Source organism: Papio anubis, chromosome 13 (assembly GCF_008728515.1).
Source record: "Papio anubis isolate 15944 chromosome 13, Panubis1.0, whole genome shotgun sequence".
In the NCBI taxonomy this organism is placed as follows: domain Eukaryota; kingdom Metazoa; phylum Chordata; class Mammalia; order Primates; family Cercopithecidae; genus Papio; species Papio anubis.
Window position 1 is genome coordinate 98,572,879 of NC_044988.1, and position 11,742 is coordinate 98,584,620.

The following is an 11,742-nucleotide window of genomic DNA, read 5'->3' on the forward strand; positions in this document are numbered from 1 at the left end:
GGTTCTATGCTGATAAATTGGGGCTGTGGGGTATTTGAGGGTGTTGGGTCCAAGAGACCATTAAGAGAAGTGCAGAGAAGTGATTTGAAATCCTTTCAGAGTTCCTAAAGCCTCCTGTACCTCCCTTGGGCCTTGGCTGGGTCTTAACTGCTCCCTGGCTGCAAATGCCTCTTATACAAAGGCATAACTGCCTTCTTGTGCTGTGTACCTTGTAGACGTTAGGTCAATAAGTACTTGTTGACTAGTCAGCAGGAAGCTGTGACAGCTGCAGCAGCACCTTCTCTAAAAAGCAGTTTGTCATTGGTTCTAGAAACTGCATTTCCTGGTCTTAGAAAAAGAACAAAGACCATTGTCTCTGTACTCTGTCTACTGGGAGTTGGTTTTGAGAGAGAGATAACATCTGGAAGAAATGCATTGTTCTTGGCTTTTTTGTGGTTTGACACCATCATGCTGTATCATAAGGACTTGGTATTGAAGTGTTCTTCCTTGGGGTATCCAGATTAACTTTTTTTTTTTTTTTTTCTTCTTGAGACGGAGTCTTGCTCGTCTCCCAGGCTGGAGTGCAGTGGTGCGATCTCAGCTCACTGCAACCTCTGCCTCCCAGCTTCAAGCCATTCTCCTATCTCAGCCTCCCAAGTAGCTGGGATTATAGGTCACCACACCCGGCTAATTTTTATATTTTTCGTAGAGACGGGGTTTCACCTTGTTGGTCAGGCTGGTCTCGAACTCCTGACCTCAGGTGATCCACCAACCTCGGCCTCCCAAAGTGCTGGGATTACAGGTGTGAGCCACCACGCCCGACCCAGATTAATGTTTTGACTTCATGAACAACTTCAGCTTGATAGATGCCTCCTTGTTCCAAGCACCTCCTACATCTGTGAGATTTGTTTCCTAGTGCCAGACTGCCCACATGCCTGGAGCTTTGAGCCTAGAAGGGGCAGGTTCATGGCTACTCTTGCTGTGGCATAGTGGTTTTGGACCCCTAAGACTCCATAACACACTTAAAGGCTCACCTGTCTTTGAGAATGGTTAATTCCCCAGGGTATAAGCTTTATGTCACCTGCCTTTTAGGCCCTAGTTAGGCAGCAGTTCCTGAATTGTAGCTCTCAAAAAACCCACCATCCTCTTTCCCCCAAGGAAACCTATCTGACTCTCTGTCTCTGACCTGTCTACCTATGCAAAAGAAAAGAAAAAAAAAAAAGAGAAAGAAAGCTGACTAAGTCCAAGATGTTGTTCACCCGTTCATTCTCTTAATGGCATTAGTGGAATGCTTCCAGGCATTGGGATACAGCAGTGAATAAGGCAGATAAGATCTTTGATCGCATTGAGAGTGCCCTATGATGGAGGAGGTAAATTATAAACAAATTCACCACTTAAAAATATGGTTTCAGATAGTGATAATTTGCTGTGAAGGAGATAATTAAGGTGCTGTGGTAATGAACACATGAGATAGAAGTAGTCAGGGTGACCTTCTCTGAGTGGTGATGTCCCAGCTGAGAGCTGAGTATGTGAAGAAGCCTTCCAGGTGGAGCCCATGGAGGAGAGAAGTCTAGGCACATGGACTTGCAAGTGCAGAGTTCCAGCAGTGGAAAAGAGCTTGATATGTTCACGAAAGAGGCAAGCAGGGCTGGACTAGAGTGAGCACAGATGGGACTGATACTACAGTCAGTTGGACCAGATCCTGTGGGGTCTTTGGACCATGTTGAAGAGTCTGGTTCGCGTTTCCCGGGCACTGGGAAGTCTTTAAAGGATTCTAAGCAGAGGGAGGACAGAGTCTCAAAAGAGGAGGTGAACCTGGGCTTGATTCTGACCGTATCTAAGCGTCGACAGAAGAATAGCAGGGCCTTCAAGCCCTATTTTACTTTATCTTTTAGGGGACAGGTTCTCACTCTGTTGTCCAGGTTGGAGTGCAGTGGTGCAATGGTGGCTCACCTGCAGCCTCAACCTCCAGGTCTCATGTGATTGCCCCACGTCAGCCTCCTGAGTAGCTAGGACTACAGGCATGCATCACCATACCCAGCTAATTACAAATTTTTTGTTGTTGTTGAGATAGGGTCTCATCATGTTGCCCAGACTGTCAGCCCTATTTTATTTTATTTATTTATTTATTTAAGACGGAGTCTTGCTCTGTTGCCCAGGCTAGAGTGCAGTGGCACGATCTCAGCTCACTGCAACCTCTGCCTCCTGGGTTCAAGCGATTCTTCTGCCTCAGCCTCCCACGTAGCTGAGACTACAGGTGCACTCCACCATGCCCAGCTAATTTTTGTATTTTTAGTAGAGACAGGGTTCCACCATGTTGGCCAGGATGGTCTTGATCTCCTGACCTCGTGATCCGCCCGCCTCCCAAAGTGTTAGGATTACAGGCATGAGCCACCATGCCCAGCCTATATAAGCCCTATTTTAAATCAGGGAGACTGATTTACCAATGACTAATTGCCTAGCAGAGGACCCCACTTTTCTTGGCCTCTAAAATCTGGGAAACTTTCCTAGCGAAACCTTTTTCTGTTCTTTTGCAGGCAGATATAATGCACCTGACTGACTCTGTGGTGCGTCACCAGCTCTTTCTTGACGTGCTTGATGGAACCAAAGCATTAGTAAGTGTGTCTGGGAGATTTCACATTTCTCCCAGGGAGGTTGTCTTTGAAGTCAAATAGCAGAGCTCATGAGTCTGCCAGCCAGCCGCACAATTGGTCAGGTCAGAGGGCTCACGTTGACCTGGGAGGCCTGAGGCTGTAGTGGGGTCAGCAGAGCTCTGCTGCTGCTATGCCAGCCCTGGCCTCTCCCCCTCCACCCACCCCTGTGAGCTCACTGCTGGGGAAGAAAGGCAGTGAGGCCAGAGGTGCCCTGTGGATGGCATGCGAGTCTTGCCACTGTGTCTTGCCACTGACTTCTGACTAGTGTGGTGTCTCCTTTCAGCTCCTAGTTCCAGCCTCAGTGAACTGCCTTCGCCTCGGCTCCATGCAGTGCACTCTGCTGCTTATCCTCCTCCGGCAGTGGAAGAGGTGAGCCTGTGCCAGGAGAGGCAGAGGCCCAAGGCGAGAGCCTTCTTGTCAGTGCCTGCTTGCCTTCCTGAAGGAGAGAACTAGTGGGTGGAAGCTAGGCTGGTTTTCCATCTTGAGGAATGGGAGTGACATAGCAGAGAGGAGGTGAGGCACACTGGTGGGTATCCTGAGATGGAGCAGGGGCAGTGTATGGCCTTTTATGAGGCATTTTGTCTCACTCTCTACCCTGTATTCTTTTTTTTTGAGATGGAGTCTCACTCTGTCGCCCAGGCTGGAATGCAGTGGCGCGATCTCAGCTCACTGCAACCTCCACCTCCCAGGTTCAATTGATTCTTGTGCCTCAGCCTCCCTAGTAGCTGGGATTACAGGTGCGCGCTACCATGCCCGACTGATTTTTGTATATTTAGTAGAGATGGGGTTTCACCATGTTGGCCAGGCTGGTCTCGAACTCCCGATCTCGGTCGATCTGCCCGCCTTGGCCTCCCAAAGTGCTAGGATTACAGGCGTGAGCCACTGCCCCTGGCCCACCCAGTATTCTTTCTAGAGAGTTAGGTTCCGTGGATGAAATCCTTGGACCCTTGACGGAGATCCTGGAAGGAGTGCTGCAGGCCGACCAGCAACTCATGGAGAAGACCAAGGCCAAGGTGTTCTCAGCATTCATCACAGTGTTGCAAATGAAGGAGATGAGAGGTGAGGGGCAGAGGCAGGGGGAGCAGCAGCTGCAGTCTGCCCACCCCTGCTGACAGCTGGGTGGGGCTTCCTTCACCTTAGGGCTACACGTTTCTTCTAGGCCCTTTTGAGTTTCCAGTCTTGGAATTCTTACCTCAAGAAAGCTACGTTTTTCCCTCATGTGTCTCTCCCTCCTCTCCCACTGGACAGATGCTGTCCCTCTTAGCACCCTACTATATCCCTAGCCCCCTGCCTAGGAAGGAAACCTTGGTGTACAGTGAGAGTTGGCCTGGTGAGCATGACAGCATCCCTCTCTATCTATACTGCAGTAAGTGACATCCCCCAGTACTCCCAGCTGGTGCTGAACGTCTGTGAGACCCTCCAAGAGGAAGTGATTGCACTCTTCGACCAGACCCGCCACAGTCTGGCATTAGGCGGTGCCACCGAGGACAAGGACAGCATGGAGACTGACGACTGTTCTCGGTCCCGGCACAGGGACCAGCGTGATGGGGTGAGAGTGTCCTAGAAGGGCCATCCGTCCTTTCCACTGCCCGTCAGCTCTGTGCCTGACTCTGGGGATAACTAGTGAGCAAGACAAGACAGTCGCTGCACTTCTGGAGTTCACGGCCTAGTGGGAAAGGTTAATAGATCAGACACTGCAGAAAAGCAGAGGAAGCCCATTGTACCGCAGGAGAGAAGTGCAGGGAGTACTTAGTCTCGCTTCTAACCTGATCTGGGACTTCGGTGCCTTTTCAGCAATGACTTAGGGATTGTAGCGGCAGGCAAATGCAGGGGCAGGGAAGATTTGGGCAGTGAGAAGAGTACCTGGTCAGCTGTGGTTAGAATTGTCCAGTGACCTGAAGAAAGGCTAGCATGAGCATAGGAAAGTGAGGACCGAAGAGCTGGGGCTGGATGATGGCAGCTTCATCAGGGTCTTTGATTTGGATCCAAAGTGAAGTAGGAAATGATGTAAGGCTTTTAAACAGGGGGAAAAATTGATCTGATTTTAACTCTAGAAAGATCACTCTGGACTTAAAACTCCAGGCCTCAAGCCATCCTCCCATTTCAGCCTCCCAAAGTGTTGGGATTACAGGCGTGCTCAAGAAAGATCACTCTGGATGCAGTATTGAATAGTGTTTTTCAAATTGTGCGATCATGACCTATTAGAGACAGTCTTGAAATTAGCACATTTTCTTAGAACCAGCATTTTTTTTTTTTTTTTTTTTTGAGACAGAGTCTATCTCTGTCACCCAGGCTGGAGTGCAATGGTGCGATCTGGGCTCACTGCAAGCTCCGCCTCCCAGGTTTACACCATTCTCTTGCCTCAGGAGAATGCCTCCCGAGTAGCTGGGACCACAGGCACCCGCCACCATGCCCGGCTAACTTTTTGTATTTTTAGTAGAGATGTGGTTCATCTACAGGATGGTCTTGATCTCCTGACCTTGTGATCCACCTGCCTCGGTCTCCCAAACTGCTGGGAATATAGGCGTGAGCCACCGTGCCCGGCCTTTATTTTTTCTTAAAGTAGAATAAAATGTTTAAGAAAATATCACTGTGCTTTGTGTGATGTTAATTAGGGTAGGTATTATTAGTGAAAAACTGTAAACGTGTACATAAGGCTACAGTCTAAAAAGTCTTTATGACTGTGGGTCATGGCCAAAAAGAAATTTGAAGGGCCACTGGTATAAGGATAGAGAGGATGGAACAGGACCATTTAGGAGGTGGGTGCAGTAGCAAGGCAAGAGGTGGCATTGGGCAGGGCCATAGAGGTCCCTCAGACTCCATGTGGCAGAGTTGGTTGGAGTGTCCAACGTGAGACAAGAAGTGGCACTGACAAGGGTGGTGGCAGTGTGGGAGGTGGGAGGTGGGAGGGAAGAGGTGGGGGTAGCTCCAGTCAGTTTAGGGTTGGTCATTACAGTGGCTGGAGTTGCTGCTGTTCATTGAGAGTTGGACACAGGAGAGGGGCAGGGTGGGAGAGAGTGCGCATTCTGTGTTACTCAAGCTCATTTGGTGATGTGCGTAACCAAACAGGTCTTGGGCAACCAGGGCCACAGCTGCCTGTCATCATCCTCTTCCTCCTCTTCTTCTTCCCCCTTTTACTCATCTTTGCCCCTGGGCCCCAACAGGTGTGTGTCCTGGGCCTGCACCTGGCCAAGGAGCTGTGTGAGGTAGATGAGGATGGTGACTCCTGGCTGCAGGTGACCCGCAGGCTCCCCATCCTACCTACCCTCCTCACCACCCTAGAGGTGAGCCTTCGCATGAAGCAGAACCTACATTTCACTGAGGCCACACTGCATCTGCTTCTCACCCTGGCTCGCACTCAGCAGGTAGGAGGCCAGCCCGAAGGCAGGAGGGAGCATCCTTGCTTGCCTGGGTGGGTTCTGACAATCCCAGAAGCTATGATCTAGCCTGAGATCCCAACCTTCCCTGGGCAGGGCAGGGGCAGGCTCCATCTCATTCCTTGTCTTTCCCTCCTCCCAGGGAGCCACAGCAGTGGCTGGAGCTGGCATCACCCAGAGCATTTGTTTGCCCCTTCTGAGTGTGTACCAGCTGAGCACCAATGGCACAGCACAGGTAAGTGTCAGGAGCTTGCCAGGAGGCCCAGCCTGGCCATCCTACAGTTTCAGTTGAAAAGTGTCCTTCTCTACCTTTCCCTGGAAGTTGCTTTTCTCTTAATGGCCTAATACACTGATGGTGAAGTCTTCCCTGCCCCCAGGCGGATCTCTAGCAAGAGAAACTCACCACTAAAAGGCACTGCCTGGCCTTTGTGCACTGCCTCTGGGAGACGGGATGGATTCTTCCTGTTGCAGGTGTGAGGAAGACTAAACCAGATAACATATCCCTGGGACCAGGCCTCTAGCCAAGGCAGCTGTCCTCTCCTGTCATTCCCAAAGACAAGTGTGTCATTGTGACTTCTCCACCCCTGCACCACCAGACCAGGACTGGGAGAAGGGAAGTGGGTGGTTTGGGGGCTTAATGGGGCCTCAGCACCCTGCCCCCTGTGTCCCTTGGTTATTTCTAGTTTAACAGATATCTCCTTTTTTTTTTTTTTTTTTTTGAGACGGAGTCTCGCTCTGTTGCCCAGGCTGGAGTGCAGTGGCGCGATCTCGGCTCACTGCAAGCTCCGCCTCCCGGGTTCACGCCATTCTCCCGCCTCAGCCTCCGAGTAGCTGGGACTACAGGCGCCCGCCACCACGCCCGGCTAGTTTTTTGTATTTTTAGTAGAGACGGGGTTTCACCATGTTAGCCAGGATGGTCTCGATCTCCTGACCTCGTGATCCACCCGCCTCGGCCTCCCAAAGTGCTGGGATTACAGGCTTGAGCCACCGCGCCCGGCCGCAACAGATATCTCCTAATTTCAAAAGAGTAGTCTTCACCTGAACCTCTCACTCTCATGAGAGTGACATGTCCAGGTTCGCGTAGCTCGTCAGTGGCACACCTGAGTCTGGAACCCTGGATCTTGTATCTCAGCCTGGTGCTCTTTCCTTGCATCTACTGGCCTTGGCCCCTTTCTGGCCCTGGTTGCCAGGCAGTGACTGTGTCTATTGTGGGAAGTCTTTTCCTTTCAGCGCAGCTGGGCTGCCTTAGTTGCTGTACTGCAAGGAGGTCCTGCCTGTCAGCAGGGTTCCTGAGCTTGTCTGCTGTTTGTGTCTTAGACACCTAGCGCCTCTCGGAAGTCCCTGGATGCCCCCTCTTGGCCAGGAGTCTACCGCCTGTCCATGTCCTTGATGGAGCGGCTGCTGAAAACTCTGCGCTACAACTTCCTGACTGAGGCCCTGGACTTCGTAGGTGTCCACCAGGAGCGGACCTTACAGGTGAGGGGCTGCCTGCATCGCAGGAGTGGGAGTTTCAGGGTAAAAAGGGTTCTGGGCCATTCATGGGGCAGGTGGGTGTGGAGCCTGGGCCTCATAGTGGAGGGTTGTCGATGCCTTCATTTCTGAGATGCTGTAAATACTCTGCTGGCTCACTGGCCAGCCAGGCTGCTGAGGGACGGGAACGGTCTCGGGTCAGAATCCTAGTTGTACCACTGAGCCATTTCTTGAGTTGCCACCTCAGCGTTTGGGGGCCCGGGACGTTTCCTCTCCACAGGAGGGCAGGTGTGGGTATGTCAGGTCCCTCAGCCATCCCCATCCTTCCCTGATGTCTCCTTTCCTCCCAGTGCCTCAACGCGGTGAGGACAGTGCAGAGTCTGGCCTGCCTGGAGGAGGCGGACCACACCGTGGGTTTTATTCTGCAGCTCTCCAACTTCATGAAGGAGTGGCACTTCCACTTGCCTCAGCTCATGCGTGATATCCAGGTGGGGGCCCCGGATGGTGTCCTGGAATCTGGAGTAATTCTTGGAGACAGGGAGGCTGTGAGCTCTCACTGAGGCACCTCTAGTGAATTGCAGGATGTTCCTGAACGGGGGCTTTTCCCTTGGGGAACACAGGGTTTGGTGTCATGTGCTTACTCTGGCTAAATGTTTCCTTTCATAGTCAAGGGTAGCCATGTAGATTAAGAACTTGTACTTTATCAGTTAGATATTGGTTCAGATCCTTTAAGAATACACCTGGGACCAGGCGTGGTGGTTCATGCCTGTAATCCTAGCACTTTGGGAGGCAGTCAGGAGTCTGAGACCAGCCTGGCCAACATGGTGAAACCCCATCTCTATTAAAAATAGAAAAATTAGCTGGGCGTGGTGGTGCGTGACTGTAATCCCAGCTACTCAGGAGGCTGAGGTGGGAGAATCGCTTGAACCTGGGAGGCGGTGGTTGCAGTGAGTCAAGATCGAACCGTTACACTCCAGCCTGGGCGACAGAGCGAGACTCCCATCTCGGGGGGGAAAAAAAAAAAAAAAAAGTCTGGGCGCAGTGGCTCACGCCGGTAATCCCAGCACTTCGGGAGTCCAAAGCGGGCGTATCACAAGGTCAGGAGCTCAAGACCAGCCTGGCTGATAGGGTGAAACCCCATCTCTACTAAAAATACAAAAATTAGCTGGGTGTAGTGGTGCACGCCTGTAGTCCCAGCTACTTGGGAGGCTGAGGCAGGAGAATGGCGTGCACCTGGGAGGCGGAGGTTGCAGTGAGCCGAGGTCACACCACTGCACTCCAGCCTGGCGACAGAGCAAGACTCTATCTCGGGGGAAAAAAACACTGAACAAAACCAAAAACACACACACACCTGGAGCTGGGAACCAGCTGGAGGTGAAGAGAGAACACAGGCTCCACAGCCAGGCAGGCTTCTCTCATCTGCTGGTTGTATGACCTTGGCCAAGTCACTTCAGTTATTTGTAACCTTTTATTCTTTTCTCATAAAATGGAATCAGCCATAATCCTCATCTTCATTTTATTTATTTATTTATTTATTTAGAGACAGAGTTTTGCTCTGTCGCCCAGGCTGGAGTGCAGTGGCGTGATCTCGGCTTATTGCAAGCTCTGCCTCCCGGGTTCACGCCATTCTCCCGCCTCAGCGTCCCAAGTAGCTGGGACTACAGGTGCCCGCCACCGTGCCCGGCTATTTTTTTGTATTTTTTAGTAGAGACAGGGTTTCACCGTGTTAGCCAGGCTGGTCTCAATCTCCTGACCTTGTGATCCGCCTGTCTCGGTCTCCCAAAGTGCTGGGATTACAGGCTTGAGCCACCATGCCCGGCCTCATCTTCTATTATTTTAGGACCTTATAATATACGAGGCACCTAGCTGGGTCCCAGTGAAACAGTCCAGTCCTGAGCCCTACTGGCCCCAAGTTTGTAGCCCTGAGTACTTAGTGGCTATAAGGGCTTTAAAGCTGGAAAGTGGCCAGGGGAGCATGAGGGAGGGAGGGAGGGAGAGAAGAGCAGCAGCGAGTGAGAAGAGCGCATGGGTGTTACGTGGAGGGCTGTTGGGTTGGGCTAGTTGGGTGACTGGGCTGCTGACAAGAGAATCCCTCCTCTCTCCTATGTCTCTCCCAGGTCAACCTGGGTTACCTGTGCCAGGCATGCACCTCCCTCCTGCACAGTCGAAAGATGCTGCAGCATTACTTACAGGTAAGCGTCCTATGCCATGAGGGGCTGGAATACCTCACTGTGGCTTCCCGAGCTCCACCTTCATTTCTTGACTCTCCCTAGAACAAAAATGGGGATGGCCTCCCCTCGGCCGTTGCCCAGCGAGTCCAGAGGCCACCGTCTGCTGCTTCTGCTGCCCCCTCCTCCTCCAAGCAGCCCGCTGCTGACACAGAGGCATCAGAGCAGCGGGCCTTGCACACAGTCCAGTATGGCCTTCTCAAGATCCTCAGCAGGACGCTGGCAGCCCTGCGCCACTTCACCCCAGATGTCTGCCAGATCCTGCTGGATCAGGTACCGGCCATCATCTGTTCGGCACCACCTCCCCTAAAGGCTCTGCTCTGCTGTGCACTGAGAGCTACCTGGGGCCTTAACTGGGTCCTGGATGGCTCTTGACTTTTCTTGCAGTCCCTGGACCTTGCTGAATACAACTTCCTGTTTGCCCTGAGCTTTACCACTCCCACCTTTGACTCCGAAGTGGCCCCCTCCTTTGGGACCCTTCTGGCCACAGTGAATGTGGCCCTCAACATGCTTGGAGAGGTAAGTGGGTTCTGTCACTGTCCTCTCCCCCGGCCCGCCACTTCCAGCCAACCTTGGGCATGGTACCTAGCCTCCCGAGACTGCTCCTCTCCATAAACTAAACATGACAGCACCTCTGAGAATTACTGTGAGGATTAAATGAGGTAACTGATGAAATTTGTTTAGTGCAGGGCATGCAAGTAGGAAGCTCTCAGTAAGTGGGAGCTGTTCCTGTTGTCTTAGTTTTTTACCCTTGCTTCTCTTCAGCTGGACAAGAAAAAGGAGCCCCTCACCCAGGCAGTAGGGCTCAGCACACAGGCAGAAGGGACCAGGACGTTAAAGTAAGCGCTCTTTCTGAGATTTGATAAGGGGCTGGGGAAGTCATGGGCCCACTATTCTCAGGTTTGGCCAGCCCGGCCCTCTGTAGCAGTGCCAAAAACCTGCCTCTCCTCCCAGGTCCCTCCTGATGTTTACCATGGAAAACTGCTTCTACCTGCTCATCTCTCAGGCGATGCGGTACCTTAGGGACCCGGCTGTGCATCCCCGGGACAAACAGCGGATGAAGCAGGAGCTCAGCTCTGAGTTGGTATGGATGGATAGGGAGGGCTGGGCCAATAGGGCCAGAGCCCTGTGGGGTCCCGTCTGGTAACCCCCAAGGGTCAGAAGAGTGGCCAGATGTGCTGAGCCTCACCAAACCACTTTTTTTCTTGTAGAGCACGCTGCTCTCCAGCCTCTCGCGCTACTTCCGCCGGGGAGCCCCCAGCTCCCCTGCCACTGGTGTCCTCCCCTCGCCGCAGGGCAAGTCCACCTCTCTCTCCAAAGCCAGCCCTGAGAGTCAAGAGCCTCTGATCCAGCTAGTGCAGGCATTTGTCCGGCATGTGCAAAGATAGGGCAGTGCTGTGCTGCTGTGCTGCCTACCTACCCCTCTCCACCAGCCTACACCGCACCCTGGCTGCCAGGGCCTATACAACGGAGGGCACCTTCTGTCACCCCCTCCCCGAGTAGCCACTTCAACCACCCACCCACTGATGTTATTTTTATACTAGATGAAGAGGTCAACAGCAGGCATGGGGAGTGGAGTCTTCTGTGCTTAGGCCCTCACGCTGCCGACGCCCCCAGAGGAGCATTCCTTCCCTTCCAGCATTCCCCACAGCACGGCCAGCCAGGGGAGGCGGGAGCCCAGGAGAGGGCTCTATGCACGGGTTTCAGAATCTGTTTTCCATGCTCTGTCCTTGCAGTTTTGGTAATTCTGTGGTCTATTTATACAAATATTAAAATCCTGTTTATAGACAGCTGTGTGATATTTAACTTCAAAGCCCAGGGATGATGACCTGGCTCTCAGAACCTAGAAAACTCCCCTGGCCAGGCGCCTGGGAGTGGGGCTGCAGCCTCGGGGGAAGGCAGGTATTGATAGATGGCCAGTTCACCAGCATCTCCTCATTCCTGTCCATAGGCTGAGGGTTAGGCTGAGTGGGCGCTGTTCCCTTCCTTGGCCTGCCCTGGTTGTGTCCTTGGCCTGCCCTGGTTGTGTCCTTG

At 52.5% G+C, this 11,742-nt stretch overlaps 1 protein-coding gene across 3 annotated transcripts in view; it reads left to right on the plus strand.

Moving 5' to 3' along the window:
* The window catches only part of NUP188 (nucleoporin 188), a 65,170-nt gene extending 53,672 nt beyond the window's left edge, over positions 1–11,498 (plus strand). For 2 of the 3 annotated variants that reach the window (XM_031654626.1, XM_031654627.1), the window contains 14 exons: positions 2,517–2,594; positions 2,917–3,002; positions 3,547–3,692; positions 4,001–4,182; positions 5,798–5,998; positions 6,153–6,245; positions 7,328–7,486; positions 7,831–7,968; positions 9,598–9,672; positions 9,754–9,981; positions 10,096–10,227; positions 10,474–10,547; positions 10,663–10,792; positions 10,920–11,496. In XM_031654626.1, the coding sequence (XP_031510486.1) occupies positions 2,517–2,594; positions 2,917–3,002; positions 3,547–3,692; positions 4,001–4,182; positions 5,798–5,998; positions 6,153–6,245; positions 7,328–7,486; positions 7,831–7,968; positions 9,598–9,672; positions 9,754–9,981; positions 10,096–10,227; positions 10,474–10,547; positions 10,663–10,792; positions 10,920–11,096 (1,899 nt within the window). In that variant the 3' untranslated portion in view covers positions 11,097–11,496. Of the gene's footprint in view, positions 1–2,516; positions 2,595–2,916; positions 3,003–3,546; positions 3,693–4,000; positions 4,183–5,797; positions 5,999–6,152; positions 6,246–7,327; positions 7,487–7,830; positions 7,969–9,597; positions 9,673–9,753; positions 9,982–10,095; positions 10,228–10,473; positions 10,548–10,662; positions 10,793–10,919 lie in introns of all 3 variants that reach the window. The other variant, XM_031654625.1, reaches the window with a different exon arrangement.
* Positions 11,499–11,742: the final 244 nt, after the last annotated feature.